The sequence below is a fragment of the Haliotis rubra genome, unplaced genomic scaffold, assembly GCF_003918875.1.
Source record: "Haliotis rubra isolate DU_JTF1 unplaced genomic scaffold, ASM391887v1 Scf544, whole genome shotgun sequence".
In the NCBI taxonomy this organism is placed as follows: Eukaryota; Metazoa; Mollusca; class Gastropoda; order Lepetellida; family Haliotidae; genus Haliotis; species Haliotis rubra.
Window position 1 is genome coordinate 667,656 of NW_025767240.1, and position 15,724 is coordinate 683,379.

The following is a 15,724-nucleotide window of genomic DNA, read 5'->3' on the forward strand; positions in this document are numbered from 1 at the left end:
TATCTATATCACAGTTAGAAATTGTGTCAACGCTAAATAATGACATTGCTTTTAAGCATCGAACTGAGAAAGTGACTCGGTAAGAAGAACGTGTGGTGAAATAGACAAATGAAATTATATAAACAGTTTATTTACTGTCATTACATATAAAAGCTTCGCCTGTGAGATATCAACAAAACATTAGGAAAATAGCTCACACCAAAGCCTTCACCGAGTATTCACCAGACAGCCCGCTTCCAAGTTGCGCTGAACCTATTTCACTGCGACGCGTGCTATGAGCGCAGGCCAGCTGTCGAAACCCGTATTCCCCAGAAATGTCTGGGGAAAATTAGTGAAACGTTTGAACTCCAATTTCGCGCGTTTTTTTTTATCGCGTTATTTTTCAACTTTATAAGTTGAATTTGCATTTTTGACGCTTTGTTTCGGTAAGTCCATACCGAAAGGTATCAGAATCTGCAAAGTTGTGTTTTACGTTGCATGTGACCTTTAAACCTATACTCATAATGGGTTTTTTTAAATTGCAATACTATGACAGCCAAGTCACTGAGCCTGACCAGCCTAGCTCTGGAACAAATAGCATAGGATATTTATTAGATACTCTACTCGGAAACGCCACACGGTCAGTGGTCTAGAACCATCAAAGAATGTTTGTGACCTGCTCTAACTCTTAATCGCCACACAGTCAGTGGTCTAGGACCATCAAAGGATGTTTGTGACCTGCTCTAACTCTTAATCGCCACACGGTCAGTGGTCTAGGACGACCATCATGGGATGTTTGTGACCTGCTCTAACTCTTAATCGCCACACGGTCAGTGGTCTAGGACCATCAAAGGATGTTTGTGACCTGCTCTAACTCTTAATCGCCACACGGTCAGTGGTCTAGGACCATCAAAGGATGTTTGTGACCTGCTCTAACTCTTAATCGCCACACAGTCAGTGGTCTAGGACCATCAAAGGATGTTTGTGACCTGCTCTAACTCTTAATCGCCACACGGTCAGTGGTCTAGGACGACCATCATGGGATGTTTGTGACCTGCTCTAACTCTTAATCGCCACACGGTCAGTGGTCTAGGACGACCATCATGGGATGTTTGTGACCTGCTCTAACTCTTAATCGCCACACGGTCAGTGGTCTAGGGACCATCATGGGATGTTTGTGATGCTCTTGTGACCTGCTCTAACGGTCTTAAGGACCATCCAGGATGTTTGTGACCTGCTCTAACTCTTAATCGCCCGGTCAGTGGTCTAGTGGGCGACCATCATCATGGGATGTTTGTGACCTGCTCTAACTTTTAATCGCCACACAGTCAGTGGTCTAGGACCATCAAAGGATGTTTGTGACCTGCTCTAACTCTTAATCGCCACACAGTCAGTGGTCTAGGACCATCAAAGGATGTTTGTGACCTGCTCTAACTCTTAATCGCCACACAGTCAGTGGTCTAGGACCATCAAAGGAAGTTTGTGACCTGCTCTAACTCTTAATCGCCACAGTCAGTGGTCTAGGACGACCATCATGGGATGTTTGGACCTGCTCTAACTCAGAATCGCTATGGGGGTCCATGTTCTGTGACTCACCTCCTTCAGTGCCATCAGTTCTCCTGTGTCCATGTTGACAGCTGTGTACACCTTCCCGAACTGACCCTCACCTAGAACACACAGTGTCATGTATGTCTCATATCAGGGCCCTGTTCCATGAAGTGATTTTAACGCTAAGGTGACCTCTGATACATTAAACTACATGAATAACAAACTGACAGATACAACATCTGGGTTTTGGTCCCAACCACTTGCTGCATATTTTAATAGTTTACATTTCTTGACATAGTCTTATCATCGCTTTGTGGACTGGGCTCTGGCAAATAAGCTTCCTGAACCACACAATGTATCTTCAACTATGAACCTGATCAACCAAACTTAATTGTAATTTGCAAAAATACTTTAAACTATTATTGCAAGACTTCAACAATCATATTTTGGGGGGAATGTGACATTTTGTGGGCATCATTGATTTGAGATGAATTTTCTTGTAGAGACATTTTATTGTGCCTTGATTGATTTGGTCGTCTGTTTCATAGCACCGCAGTCAGCCTTATTTAAGTTATAGTTAAGTGATTGAAATCATAAGCGTTGATTTTGCAGTTATGATACAATGGCATACATCAACCACATCAGCCAAATTCTAAATGACAATATATAATCCTGACTTAAAAGCCTACTGCAGCTCACCTATCTTGTTTCCTCTCTGCCACCTGAAGTTGACTCTCCTGACGTTGATGTGGTAGTCAATCTCACTCTGACGTGACGTGGTCCGGCCAATCATCCTCTTGTCCCGCATCTTCTGATTACGTTCCTCCTCCAGGCGGCGACACCCAAGTTTGATGCGGTCTTTCCTCGTCAAGTTGGTCAGAGACTCACACTGAGCGGCTGCAGCATAGTTAACAGACATTTACCCAAACATCCATGAGCAAAAATAACAGGGATTTACAATGGGAGATTGGAGAACATATCCAATCCTGAAATGGGGCGATGGGGTAGTCTACTGGTTAAAGCGTACACTTGTCACGCCGAAGAACCGGGTTTGATTCCCCACATGGGTACAAGGTGTGAAGCCCATTTCTGGTGTCCCCCTGCTGTGATAATACTGGAATATTGCTAAAAGCAACGTAAAACGAAAACTCCCTCACGCTTAAATTCACATACATGTATACAGAAGCTGAGTGAGGGACTTAAATAATTATGCTTTCAAAGTATGACTGCAGAGCAGTCCATTCATTAAGATTCTTGAACACATTCGTCTGCACCTGTTGGGGACAAGGAAGAAAATGACGTTACTTAAGAGTTACGCGGTCAACCGGAAGAAGACACACTATATGCATGAGTTTCCAGTGACTGCCTACAACAATAGATGGAGCATGTGTGTGTTCTGGCAAGGTGTTACAAGAGGCTGAAAACTTAGTTTGAGGTCGTTTCCACTCCACAGTCAACAGAACAGGAGAAAGTACATTACGTGAGATAAGTTTAAATATTTCCCATTTAAATATGTTAACTGTACGGTTAACTGTCAGGAAGGAAAATGTGAAACAATGTGAAAATCTGTCTGAGGGGAAGAGGTTGTCCCAAGACAAGCTGCCATCTTATACAGTGTAGCTGGAATATTGTTGAGTGGAGTTGAATTACTTGTGTACATACATGAATCCAAGATGTTGGGACTGGGTGTGGAGGGCGTGGACAGGCCGGAGACATGTGGGATCCCTTCACTCATGGTGGATTTACTGGAGTTGGAGCGCACCATCTTCTGGCTGAGGGACGGTTCCGGACACGATGGAAATCTCTGCATGTGGTGACGGAAGTTGCCCTCTACACCTGATTTACCTGCAAAGAATTTTCAAATATAATATAAAAATATATCTTTTTTTTATGGCTTCATCAATTAGAGGCTGACTTAATTTATAACTCAAAAGTACCCAATGTAACATATGTTATATTTGGGATTACACTTTCTCAGTAAAGTACAGATTCTTGTACTTTTGTTGGGTTGAGTCCCATCTGGGATTCGAACTCACACCCTCAGAGTCAGGCATCTTATCCCCAGCACACAAAGTCAGCCGCCTAACCCCCTTGCCACCGCGTCTTCTACAAAATATGGAAGTCAGACAACTGGTAGTCTAGATCACAGACCTTGCCATTTATATTTGAGATTACACATTATGCAGGAAATAATTTAGAAAGTGGTCAAATGTAAGACATTTAACATTCGAGAGTATACTTTCTATAGGCAGGAGACTGAGTAAGTTGCCATACATCTGACTCTTCCCTGAGATGATCCCAGACACAAAGGGCAGCTTACCATGAGGCCAATGTCCTCCCTTGTCTGCTGAGCCTATAACGTGGGTGATACAGTCATTGATGTTTTTCTTCAGCTCCTGAAATAAGATTCGGACTATTACCATATATCAAACTGACGCAAGATATGTTGTACATGTGATATGCGAGTGAGTTTAGTTTTAACAAACCTGTGAATAGTATTTTAGTTATGTCATGGGATTTTAACTGAATGACGCAGCATGTAGTCGTCGTCCATTTTTGATGAGAAAGCATCATAAAAATGGCAAAACTGATAACAGTCAGATCCTGACCCCCCAAGGGATATAACTCTGCTCACGTTTTGGAATGATTTAAGAGTGTTTCTTAGAAACATTCTTAATATTGATTTAGTACTCACAAATTTTACAGTCCTGTTGGGATTTAATTCTGGCTATGATTTTATCAACAACATTATACTGGCTGGTAAAAATTTATATTAACTTCTAGTATTAATAATAAACTTTTACATATAGCAGAATTCATGAAGATACTACAGGATATTATAATAGTTGAAAGATACATAGCCAGGAAAAACAACAGGATCGCTAAATTTTACAAAAAGTGGCCAAATAGATTAATTCAATTCTTAGAGAACCTACAGTATGTCATTGTAATGAAACGTATATCTCCTGTGTTGTACGATATTGTAAATGCTTTTATATCAATTTTCATTCCACCTTGCAATGTACACCTCCTGAAATGAATAAAAAGAATTAAAAAAAAAAAAGCTCTGCTCATATACTTCAACAACCAGAATGTGAAGCATATCTTAGTTTCAAACATTTTCAAACACTACACTTGAAACACACTCACATGTCCTTGAGTATGTGTATGAAATGCTTGATTCTTTAACATGTCAACAAAATCTGCTTCACATATGTATATTGTATAAATGACCCATCCTCGATAATCTCCAGGGTATATGTTACGATCACTCTTCACTATACCCTGGATTCATCCACGGGTTGGCCCGATGATTTTATTACCTCCCTTTGCTGGCTTTTTATCCAATCAGGTGTCTACGCTGGGAAGTTGAGCGAACCAATCACAACTCACTTTCGCTTCTTAAATTATCTAGCCGTTTAAACTTGGCAACACAATTGATGCAGAGGTACTCTGAAAGAGGTAGAAGGAGTTCTTTCATATATTTTTTAAAGTTTCAGATCTGTCAATTTGTCTGTATGATTTCCCCAAAAATCTAAATGTCACTGTGAACAAACCTTCGCGACTGGGACCGCTATCTTTGTTGACACTGGCAAGCTCGGATGTAACGGGGGCTTAGCTGATTGGCTACTGTGAGAATGCAGAGCCAGCAAAGGGAGGTAATATAATTATCAGGCCAAGACGTGGATGCATCCAGGGTATAGTGAAGAGTGATCGTAATGTATACCCTGGAGATTATCGAGGTTGGAAATGACCAAGATTGAGTGTATATTTGTTTAGTCAGATATACAGACATACCTGAAATTCCTCCTCCGACAAACAAGCCAGGACCTTGGGTTCACACGCCACTGTGAGGAAATCGAGGCCTTGATTGGCCCACCTGGAGAAGATGATTCTCAACTGATGTACAATGTCATCAAATGTAACATGATGAAATTCCTCTTACTCTACACCAAAGTTCAAAACAGAAAGCTCTCTCATTTCCTTGTCAACTGTTTCTATTACCATAGAACATGAAGACAAGAATATGCAAATTTCTAAATATATACTTAGTATTTTACCTCCATACAGCAGAATCTGCCATATCTTGGGAAATTTCAACACATATTTAAAATGAATGAATGTGAGATAAACATGCATAACACTGATTGGATGGTGAATGTCATCATTTGTGTGAGAAACAACATTATATATAGTACACAACCCAAATTCAGGGATGAGAATGAAGTTTTGAGAAAAACGCTGAAAACTAGCGGGTCCAGGGCAGTGCCCGTTGGGGGGACATGAAGCTCCTGATATTTAGGCATTTTAGACCTTTAAAACTGGCTCAGAAATGAACTGAAATCAACTGAAAACTGAAATCATGAACACAGCAACCCCATCCCCACTAAAACTTTATCAACAGATTTAGTCGATTCACAAAAATGACCCTTGGCCTTATGAAATTCACGGAATTCCGCGGATCCGAAGAAAATTCTCATCCCTGCAAACTGGTCAATACTAATGCATGAAAACATCAGCCATTGTATGGAGTCACTGTTTGTTGTAATTTAAGAGTGAGTGAGTTTTAGTTTTACACGCTTTTAGCAATATTCCAGCAATAGCAGGGCGGGGGACACCAGAAATTCGGCTTCACACATAGTACCCATGTGGGGAATGGAACCCAGAACTTCAGCATGACGAGCAAACGCCTAACCCACTAGGTTACCCTCAACTGACAGAATATGCTCACAACACATCTCCCAGGCACCTACATCTGATAGAATAATCTAGTAATACGTCACCTGGGTCTCATTCCTCTGCCCCTTTCACATTTTTCTGACACAAACTTCATCCAAGATTTGGCAAACTTGACAAGTCCTCTTCCTAGTCTCTGCCTCTGATCCCCAGACACAAGACGGGAAACCTCCTTGTAATACTGCACACAAAAAGCACAGGTCCTCTTTTACAATGCATACTTTCAATATAAACAATAGTGGCTAAAACCTAAGAGCAACCTATGCTTGCTGCTGTAGGTGACTTACTTTACCGGTGACCTGCTGATCTAGTTAACACAAGTCATCATATCCGAAATGTGTAAATCATGCTCACTACATCAATCACTGGGTTCTCTACAAACTGTTGTCACACTGCTTGAATACTGCGGAGTGTGGGGTAAAACATCAAACAAATAATCAAAACTTCCCAAAATTCATGTACGGTACTATATATACCGTATATTACCGTAGATAAGCCGAATTTTGAGGACCCCCAAAAAGCAGTCTGTAGAAGGGGGTCAGCTTATCTATGGGTTACGCTTTCGTCAAATGTTTTTCCAGGGGAAAGAAAACAACATCGTATCACTACGCGTGAACAAACAACTGAAGACAACTTTGTCAGTAAAGACGTCAAATTTGCAATTAAACATCACTAGACAAGATTATTTACCTTTTAAGTTGTAAGTTGTTTTGGCTGGGCATTGTATTATTTGCAAGGATTATTGGTAACTGCCACTTGTCTGTGGTCAGTGTTTGCCGCGATTAGGACCCCATCGCGGGGGATCGGCTTATGTACGAAACATACCATTTTGACACTGATTCTAAAGGTCAAGTTTGGGGGTCACCTTATCTATGGGGTCGGACTATCTCTACGGTTATATACGGTATAGGAATGTCTGCCTCCTACTACCCAGCTTGACTCACCTCAAACCCAAAGTTGTAACACTGCAACATTGTCTCTCTGTATAGTTTAAGGATGTGATTCTTCTCGCTGTCCTCCAGCTTGGCAATGTCGTCAAAGTTGAGTTTCTCGTCCACCTGGCTTATGGCTGTGGCCACTTTCTCCCGCATCTTTATGGCTGTTTCCTGCAACAGACAGAGACTCAACTTACTTACTCAACATATTGGCTATGTGTGTATGTGTGTGTGTTGGGGTATCGAGTGAGTGAGTGAGTGAGTGAGTGAGTGAGTGAGTGAGTGAGTGAGTGAGTGAGTGAGTGAGTGAGCAAGCTAGCTAGCTAGCTAGCAAGGAGTGGAGGAGACTTTTAGAAAGGTGACTTTCATATCAGCCTCATTTAGAAACATTCTAGCAAAATCATAGGACATTGTTTGGAATAAGCCTCCGTTCACTCAGCAGAGAATGGCAACCCACCAGTGACCATCAACCTTGTAATGTCTCACAAGCCAGTTTGGGGTGTATACTCCCCAGGCTGCTGGGAATGAAACCGGGTGTGCACTGACTCACTGTCCAGGGTATTAAGAAAAGTAATAGTAATAGTCCGCTTATATGGCACTCATATCCAGGCACATTGCCTGCTCACGGCGCTACGTACATTACTATCCCCGGTCATAGGACATAATCGTACTTTCAGATACTTTATCAACTCCCTGGGGATCATACAGCCATGCTGCCTGTTAGGCGCAATGAACTTAACACTCACATTGCCAGCACATCCTCACGGTATTAAGAATGTAACACCATGAGTATTCATTCTGTGAATGGATTCTGGTGCATAATAAACAGATTTATTTTTATCATTGATGTTATTCTTCTAACCTTGAGAGAAGCGAGGGACTCTGCTATAGACTGATGGCAGGATGTCTGTTCATTGACCAAACTGATCGTGTCTCCCATCTTGTAGTTGAACTCCTTCCTCTGACTGGACAGCTGTGACGAGTGAATAACCACCAACAACAGAGACTCCACCTGAAATATCAGCCACTTTTTACAAGAAGCATCACAATAACCCTTACACTTAACTTGACGCATTAGTAATTCATGAAGCGTCTGATGATAGTTTCAGTTTTTAGTCAGTAGTCATTTGTACCAGCATGTAAGCTGACCTCTCACATATCACAATGAAAGGATGACTGCACCTTTTGTGAGGCAAAAAGACATGGCCAGTGTCGGACCAATGCTTCAACCTTTATTTGAACATTCCAAGCATTTGTTTGATATTAATTATCCCTAATGCAACAGGTCATTTGCACATGAGGGGAAAAGACAGTGACCAATATTCTAAATCATATTTAGATAAAACTTCGTTTTAGACACAAGACACTATACTTTGTTCCAAATTAGTAGACATATTTATCTGACATTTTGCCAAAAGCTGGTTTGAACTAATGCTTCTCACCAATGGATTATGTCACATAGTGTATATTTTTTAGATTCTCCAAATCTAGAGACTTTTTTCTAAATTTTCTTAAAGTGTAAATGGGATAAAAGAAGAATAACTGTAAGTCTATTCATTCCACTGACAGATAAATCTGAATCCCTGGTATACAATTTGCATCATTAAAGATTAATTTGTTTCCTTCCTGAGCTGTGCAACATTCTATGAACAAGCTCAGGAGACCCTGTCAAATTATACCATGTAAAAACTAGTATACTAGTATCATCAGTCTGTCTAACCCTAAAACTATACTGGCAGATTCTGTTTTCACTCACCTCAATATGAGACAGAGCAATAGCAGTCTCCGCCGTGAGCTCCATATGGACTTTCTCCCCAGACCACAGTGGACATTGAGGCACTTGGTCAATGCCGCCCTTACACCGCAGCATGAGGAGGTAGCCCTCGTTGACGAGACACTGACCATCCTCGTCTGTCCACTGCTTGGCTGTACTCTCCTCCCGACCACAGGTGACGTTGAGCAGCTGTAGGATGAGGCGGGTGTTGCTCATGATCTCGCGTGGGATGAACATCATGTACCCAGAGCTCAGAGGCGCGATCACCTGTAGTGTACAAGCACTGATATCACTGATGAGGTCAATACTGTTGTTTTCTCATGGATATGGGTTTATATGGATAAGCCAGGGTGTGGGCGATGTCTTTATGTTTTTAAAAGAATTTCGTGATCGAGCGGTAAATATGTTTCATCAGGAATGGCATTTCACTCTAGAAAGTAGCTCTCGTTACGAATTATATAGAACATTTAAAAACCTATTACAACCTGAACTGTATTTATCTAAACTTACTTTTAAGTCTAACAGAAATATATTTGTCAAATATAGGATAGGTTTGTTGGACTTAATGGTAAATAGAGGCAGAAAACTGTCCATCCCAAAATCTGAAAGATCTTGTCCTTTATGTAATTTTTCAGTAGAAGATGAACTACATTTTACCCTTGACTGTCCATTTTATAAAGATTTACGTTACATGTATATCCCAGAACGTTATCTGTCGGAACCACCACTGATAGCTTTTACCAGTTTATTAACAACTAATAATGAATTCACCCTACGCAATCTAGCTCTCTATGTTAAATATGCATTTATTCGTCGTAACGAGCACTTACAGTTAACCATGTCTTAATGTATGTAACTCGCTTGTATAAGGGCCGGTGGCCTAAAATACAATAAACGATTGTCTTGTCTTGTCTACTGTAGCAACTAGTGTTGGGAATTGGCTGCAATCTCACAATTGATGATTGGTTCATTACCAACTAGCAATCATTGAAAAAAAATTAGTTAGCGTCCTTTGTCAGATTTTCCTTTTCAGGTTATATTGCAGATAAGTATAAAGACAAAAACATGTAGTTCTCTGTTTATTGTTTTACTGCGCAAATTGCATTTGTAAATTCACATCCAGTGTGAAGATGCAACTTGCTACTTTATCACAAACATAAACTTCCCAGAGTCTTCATGAAATATTCAGTCATGACTTTTCAGTAAGAGAAGTGAGTTTTGTAAGAATTTAACTAAACCTGCAGAGGTTTCCAATTCTTTGAAGAGAGTCGTCCTTGGGGTACATATATGCATTTTCTGCGGCTGAAAATGTCATGTGACAGTTTTATCAATGTTTTAATAAAAATATTGTACAATAAATAAAAATCTTTTTATCTATTATACGGCCCCCACCACGTGGAGTTACCTCCCTGCTATGCATGCGCAGCCAACCAGGTAAGCACCTAGGCCCGTATCATCATTCCTTCTGCTGAATAAATCAGTGAACAGAATTGCGGGGAGGCGGGCGGACCTACCCCAAGGACGATCCTCTTCAAAGAATTGAAAACCTCTGCAGGTTTGTTTAATTCTTTTTCAGAGAGATCGTCCTTGGGGTACATATATGCATAAACTCAGACTCCCAAAGACCGGAGGCCAGGGAGGAGGGAATTCTGTCAAAGTACACATGAATAGCGATCGTTAGGGAAGAATGTAACAGGCGCCAACAATCACTCACCTGTCCATGTGTCCCGAAGCATCCTGCGAGGCATGATGGGAGGGTAACCCGACAGGAGGAGGATAGGTACTGAGATCCGACCTCGTAGGTTAAGCATAATAGATGCTAAGAAGTCACGAAAAACAACCCCATCCACATCATGATCTATTAGAGAGCACCGTGGGGGGAAAAATCACTCACAACCGACCATAATCTCTGGAGAGAATTGAAAGGAGTTAGATCACACAACAGCGGACATATCAATAAAACACAATTGAAAAAGTGTCAACTAAACCAGAAGATTGAAACACTGTCCACTGAAACAAAGCCAGATCACGTGAATGTGATCAGGATAGTGCCCTGATTGCTCGCCATGGCGGCAGAGCATCTCTTCAATGGGCAGTGCATGCATTCCTGACCACCACCCTAACAGCTGATAACAGATGGGAAACAAGCCAGCGAGACAGGGTCTGTTTGCACGGATCCCTAACAGCAGAACAGATGTGTTGCGGATCCCCTGCGTTTTGATATAGACCTTGAGAGACAATCTAGCACAATTGACTCGTCCCCGATGTGGAAGGCTGGGGCTGGTTAGGAGCTGTCACTGAGCGTGATGGACCTTCCGAATCCGATCTGACACGATCCAGCACAAGCGGGCTGCAGAAGATGTAAGTGCCGACCCTCCCCAGAAGTTACCGCCACCATCGACAGCCTTGTGAAAAGTGGAAATAGTGGTGAAAGTAGCCACGACATGGTCGGCACAATTGCCAAGCCGCCAGGCCTTCTTCCAAACAAGCTTGCAAAACTCCAATACTCGGACTAAATCTGCAGAAAAGGGATCTGCAATCCCCTTTATCTGAACACCAGCGGCATAGCGGGACCACCTATCCCATATTGAATGTTTCGAATTTAATCCCTCACTGAAGCCAGAATTGTGTCTGCAACTGCTGCAGGAATTCAGCGTGCTTCCCGAGGCTAGAGATCTGACAGAGGCCAAGCCACCCACTGAATCCTTGGATTGGGGTATGGCACTACCGTTCTAAATGAGAATGTCCGGTCGCAAAGGTAATAGAACAGGAGGCTGAGGCTGAGCCAGAAACCTGAGAATTACCGGAAACCAGCTCTCTGACAGCCATGAAGGTGCCAGTAGCACAAGTAGCCAAGCTGGCTGGGTGGACAGCTGGGAGAGGACCGGGGAATGAGTGGTAGCGGCAGGCATGCTTCCAGAGCACTTTTGCCCGTCCAATCCAGCAGGAAGGCGTCGGAAGCCAAGCGCCCTCTGGTCCGTATTCGAGAGCAGAACATGGGTATCTGATTCGTCCGCGCGGGACGCAAACAGATCCACCTGGAGCGATCCTGTACAACTGGGAGATAACTCCGACATATCTGCCGGTCGAGCATCCACTCGTGAGGGGCCAGGATCCGGCAAGAGAGAGCGTCTGCTCGCGATGTTCTCCAACCCGGGGAGATAAACAGGAAGCACCTGACAGTCGCACTGGTAGCACCAGAGGAGAAATTCCCACGCCTCCGAAGGGCGCTAGGGACACATGCGCCTTGCTTCAGGATGCGTCATGGCCGCACGGTTGTCCAACTGAAGGCGAACCACCTGGCCCTGAACATGCTCCGGAAGCTTGAAAACCAACCGCACAGCTCTCAGTTCCAAAGGCGTTGATGTGAAGGCGGGCTTCGGCTCGGACCAGAGTTTGGACATTGACCGACTGCCCAGAACACACCCCAGCCCATGAGGGACGCATCCAGTTTGAACTGTAAGAGCTGGGCCGGGATTTCAAAGGACCCCTTGGAGAGATTAAAACATTGGTCCACCACTGAAGGTGAGGAGACAACCACCGGGGACTGTGAGACACTGCTCCAGATCCTCCGAGTGAGCCCACAGACTTCGCCAAAGCTTGCTGTATAGGGCACATCCTCAGCGCCGCCACACTACAGAGATAGTTGCACCATATGACCCCAGTAGAGGCGGAGCCAAGTCTGCTGGTGGGGGCTGGGAACAAAGACACCATCTCCCGTACTCTGGTGACCCCGAATGGGAGACAAGATCCTTGTGAGTTTGGAACCCGCGCCCGAGAAAAACAAGTGAATTCTGGCAGGCCTCGCTTCCACAGTGGCTGATGGCCCGACACTGGCGGTGGAAAGCACCTAGGAAGTGTTGCTGGTAGCCTTCTCCAACTCCGGCAGGAATAGAGAGAGGCTGGCCCCAACTGGGACGTGTGGTAAGAGAGGGCGTGAGTGGTCCCTCGGAGGTGAACTGACTGGGGACGGACCCCTACGGCGACAGCCTGCAGTTTCTGCCGGGAGGTCGGAGCAGACCTCCCGCGACCACGAAAAGGCTGATGGGAGCCAGGCGAAGAGGACTGCTCCTTGCCCTTACCTTTGGCGGGGCGGCTCCTCCTTCTACCCTTCCCAGCGTCCGAAGCCAGCTGGCGGGCTTCGGATGTAGGCTGCACCCGGAGGAGAAGCAGCTACTGGGACGCCCGGGCGAAGCCCAGCCGGATGCTCCAACAAGACCTTAGAGTCCTTGAAGGAGGTACCTCTGGCAGCCTCCCGAATGACCTGCTGAGCCCCGGAAACAACGTCGCTTCATAGCTGGAGCGTGGGGCTAGCAAGGTCTGCTGTGTAAGCTGCCGAGTAGCGGGATGTAGACAGCCACAGCTTGGCGCATCCCCATGACTGTGCACATCACCGTGAGCGCCCGCGAGACCACAAAGAGTGGAGTGCACTAGGTGGGCCTGCACTTTGGACAACTGGCGAAGCAGAACAACATCTTGGGGACATGTCCCCAGTGCTCCCTTCAGCCTCCAGAGCCGACCTTGAGATAGAGGAAAGGTAGGCCTCATGGATCACCACCCCACACCTGCTGCATGGCATTCCGATGGACTTCCTCATAAGTCCGGTAAGCCTGCTGTAGGGTGCGCCGCCAGCAAGAGCAAACGGTGGAACTAAAGCGCCTTGCTTGGCAGCCAGGGCTGTGACAGAGGAAGCTGGGAAGCCTCCCTCGAGGGCGACCCGGGCGAACACGAGACTGCGTCAACCACCGGCACAAAGAACAGAGGAGAATCGTCCCTAAGCTGGTACCTCTTAGCGAGTTCGGGTAAATCGAATCTGAGGCGTGTCCCAACCAGGAGGGGATCCATCACGCCCTGTCCCAGGGAAGGCAAGATCTGGGCAGTGTCTGCGAGGGTTGCCTAGGGGCAAACGCCTCGCAGGCAAGCGGAACTCAGCTGAGTCCTGAAAGTGACAGGTTGGTACCGCGGCTTGGGGAATATACTACGGCAATACGCTGCGTGACCTCCCCGGAGAGCCAACAAGAAGCGGAAAGTGCCCTCCGGCTCCTCGACCTCCCCAACGTCCATAGACTCGGCACCCGAGCCCGAGTCAGAATCCAGGTCTCCTCGTGAAGAGGATCCGAACCCCGACCCGGTGGGAGGCCGAGCCCCAGACACCGAGGGAAGGGAAGAGCCGAAGGAACTCCCCGCTCCGGCAACCGACACACCACTCGAACCCCGGTCCCGAGACACGGGAGGAAGACCGGGCAGAACCGACTCCTCCGCTCTCATGGGGCGGGGCGGCGCAGGGAACGGAACCCCAGGAATCCTCAACGGACCCTGCGCCAGCACCGAGAGGGGGACTGGGAGCGAACCCTCCCCCTCCGGGATAGCCGAGGCGTCTGGACCCGAAGCCAAAGGCAAAGGATCGACAGACACCTCCAGGCTAAGGGATCGAGCAGGGCTCGGCGATCCCATCCCCGGACTCTCGGTCCCCTGCTCAGAGTGGGCGAGGAACTCCTGACAGAGACTTCCAATGGACTCACGAACAAGGAACTTCACGGAGTCCAGATGCTGCTGGAATAATTGGGTTATTAGTGACATATCAAAACAACTGTGGGATGACTGGTGAGGCGACTTATGCGACTTAGGTTTTTTAGTCGGTTTGGACTTTTTGGCTTTAGGCAGGGGACCTCCTGGGTAAGTTCCCCTGCCACCTCTTGCAATTCCTTGTAGAACCGAAATCTGCTGGCCCTTCGCTTCTGGGCCGGGGAGAAAAGGCCATACAAAGCTCACAGACATCAGGGTTATGTCCCACCTTTCAAGGCAGCACAAGCACTTGCTCGAGCTTATCAGCGTGCTTATGTAGCTAACAGAGGAACCAGCAGCATAAATATACATGTACAAAACATTGAAAATTAAGTGAAAGCGACCACGGGAAGATATACTTGGTTAATAGCATAATATGACAACCCGTGGCACGCTAAACTTCCCGCCATGGCAACTTCCCCGGAAAAGCAACACGCTACCGTGGCTATTTTTATTAAAACATTGATACAACAGTCACAGGACATTTTCAACCACAGAAAATGCATATATGTACCCCAAGGACGATCTCTCTGAAAAAGAATAAACACGTTTTCAGGCCCACACAACTTCTAAGATATGTTCCATCATCAAGTGTTTCCAACACTAAAACAGTAGCTCCACAATCTTTTTGTTTCGATTATGAGAAAATGGGATCGATTGCTTGGTCATTTGGTCACTGCGACCAATCTTCGATTATTTCAATTAATCATAACACCGCTAGTAGCAACCTCGATCACGAGACACAAATTTAGCAACATGCCATGATGTGACATGTTTTTTCTCCATAGATATGCCACGAGGACCTACCCTGACATGATTCTTTTCTTCCAGCTTATCCAGGATTTCTCTAGTTGTCACGGAGATGTTGAAATCTGATGCAATCTCAAGGTCCTTGAATAAAACAAAACATCAGCATATAAAAAATATTAGTGGCCATAAGTAATTCAAACTCAAAATGGTAATGCATTATATATATCCCTAAATGATTCTATCATAATTTTGTAATTATTTTCATACAGAGCTTATGGTAAAACATTCACAGTTTTCTAGAGTAGTACTACTATCTTCATACCAACTGATTATGTTCATTTGTAGGTAACACAGGTAACAGGCTATTTAGAAATATTCAACTGGTCAAGACAAAGCGAAACACTTTACTACTGAATACTTGACACTCAGTTCTGGA

At 44.9% G+C, this 15,724-nt stretch overlaps 1 protein-coding gene across 1 annotated transcript in view; it reads right to left on the reverse strand.

Moving 5' to 3' along the window:
- The window catches only part of LOC124253545 (mitogen-activated protein kinase kinase kinase 4-like), a 51,975-nt gene that overhangs the window by 10,294 nt on the left and 25,957 nt on the right, over positions 1-15,724 (reverse strand). Inside the window, 10 exon segments of the mRNA XM_046687348.1 lie at positions 1,576-1,646; positions 2,227-2,424; positions 3,190-3,372; positions 3,848-3,923; positions 5,326-5,407; positions 6,312-6,445; positions 7,209-7,370; positions 8,062-8,211; positions 8,956-9,240; positions 15,346-15,429. Of these exon segments, the coding sequence (XP_046543304.1) occupies positions 1,576-1,646; positions 2,227-2,424; positions 3,190-3,372; positions 3,848-3,923; positions 5,326-5,407; positions 6,312-6,445; positions 7,209-7,370; positions 8,062-8,211; positions 8,956-9,240; positions 15,346-15,429 (1,425 nt within the window).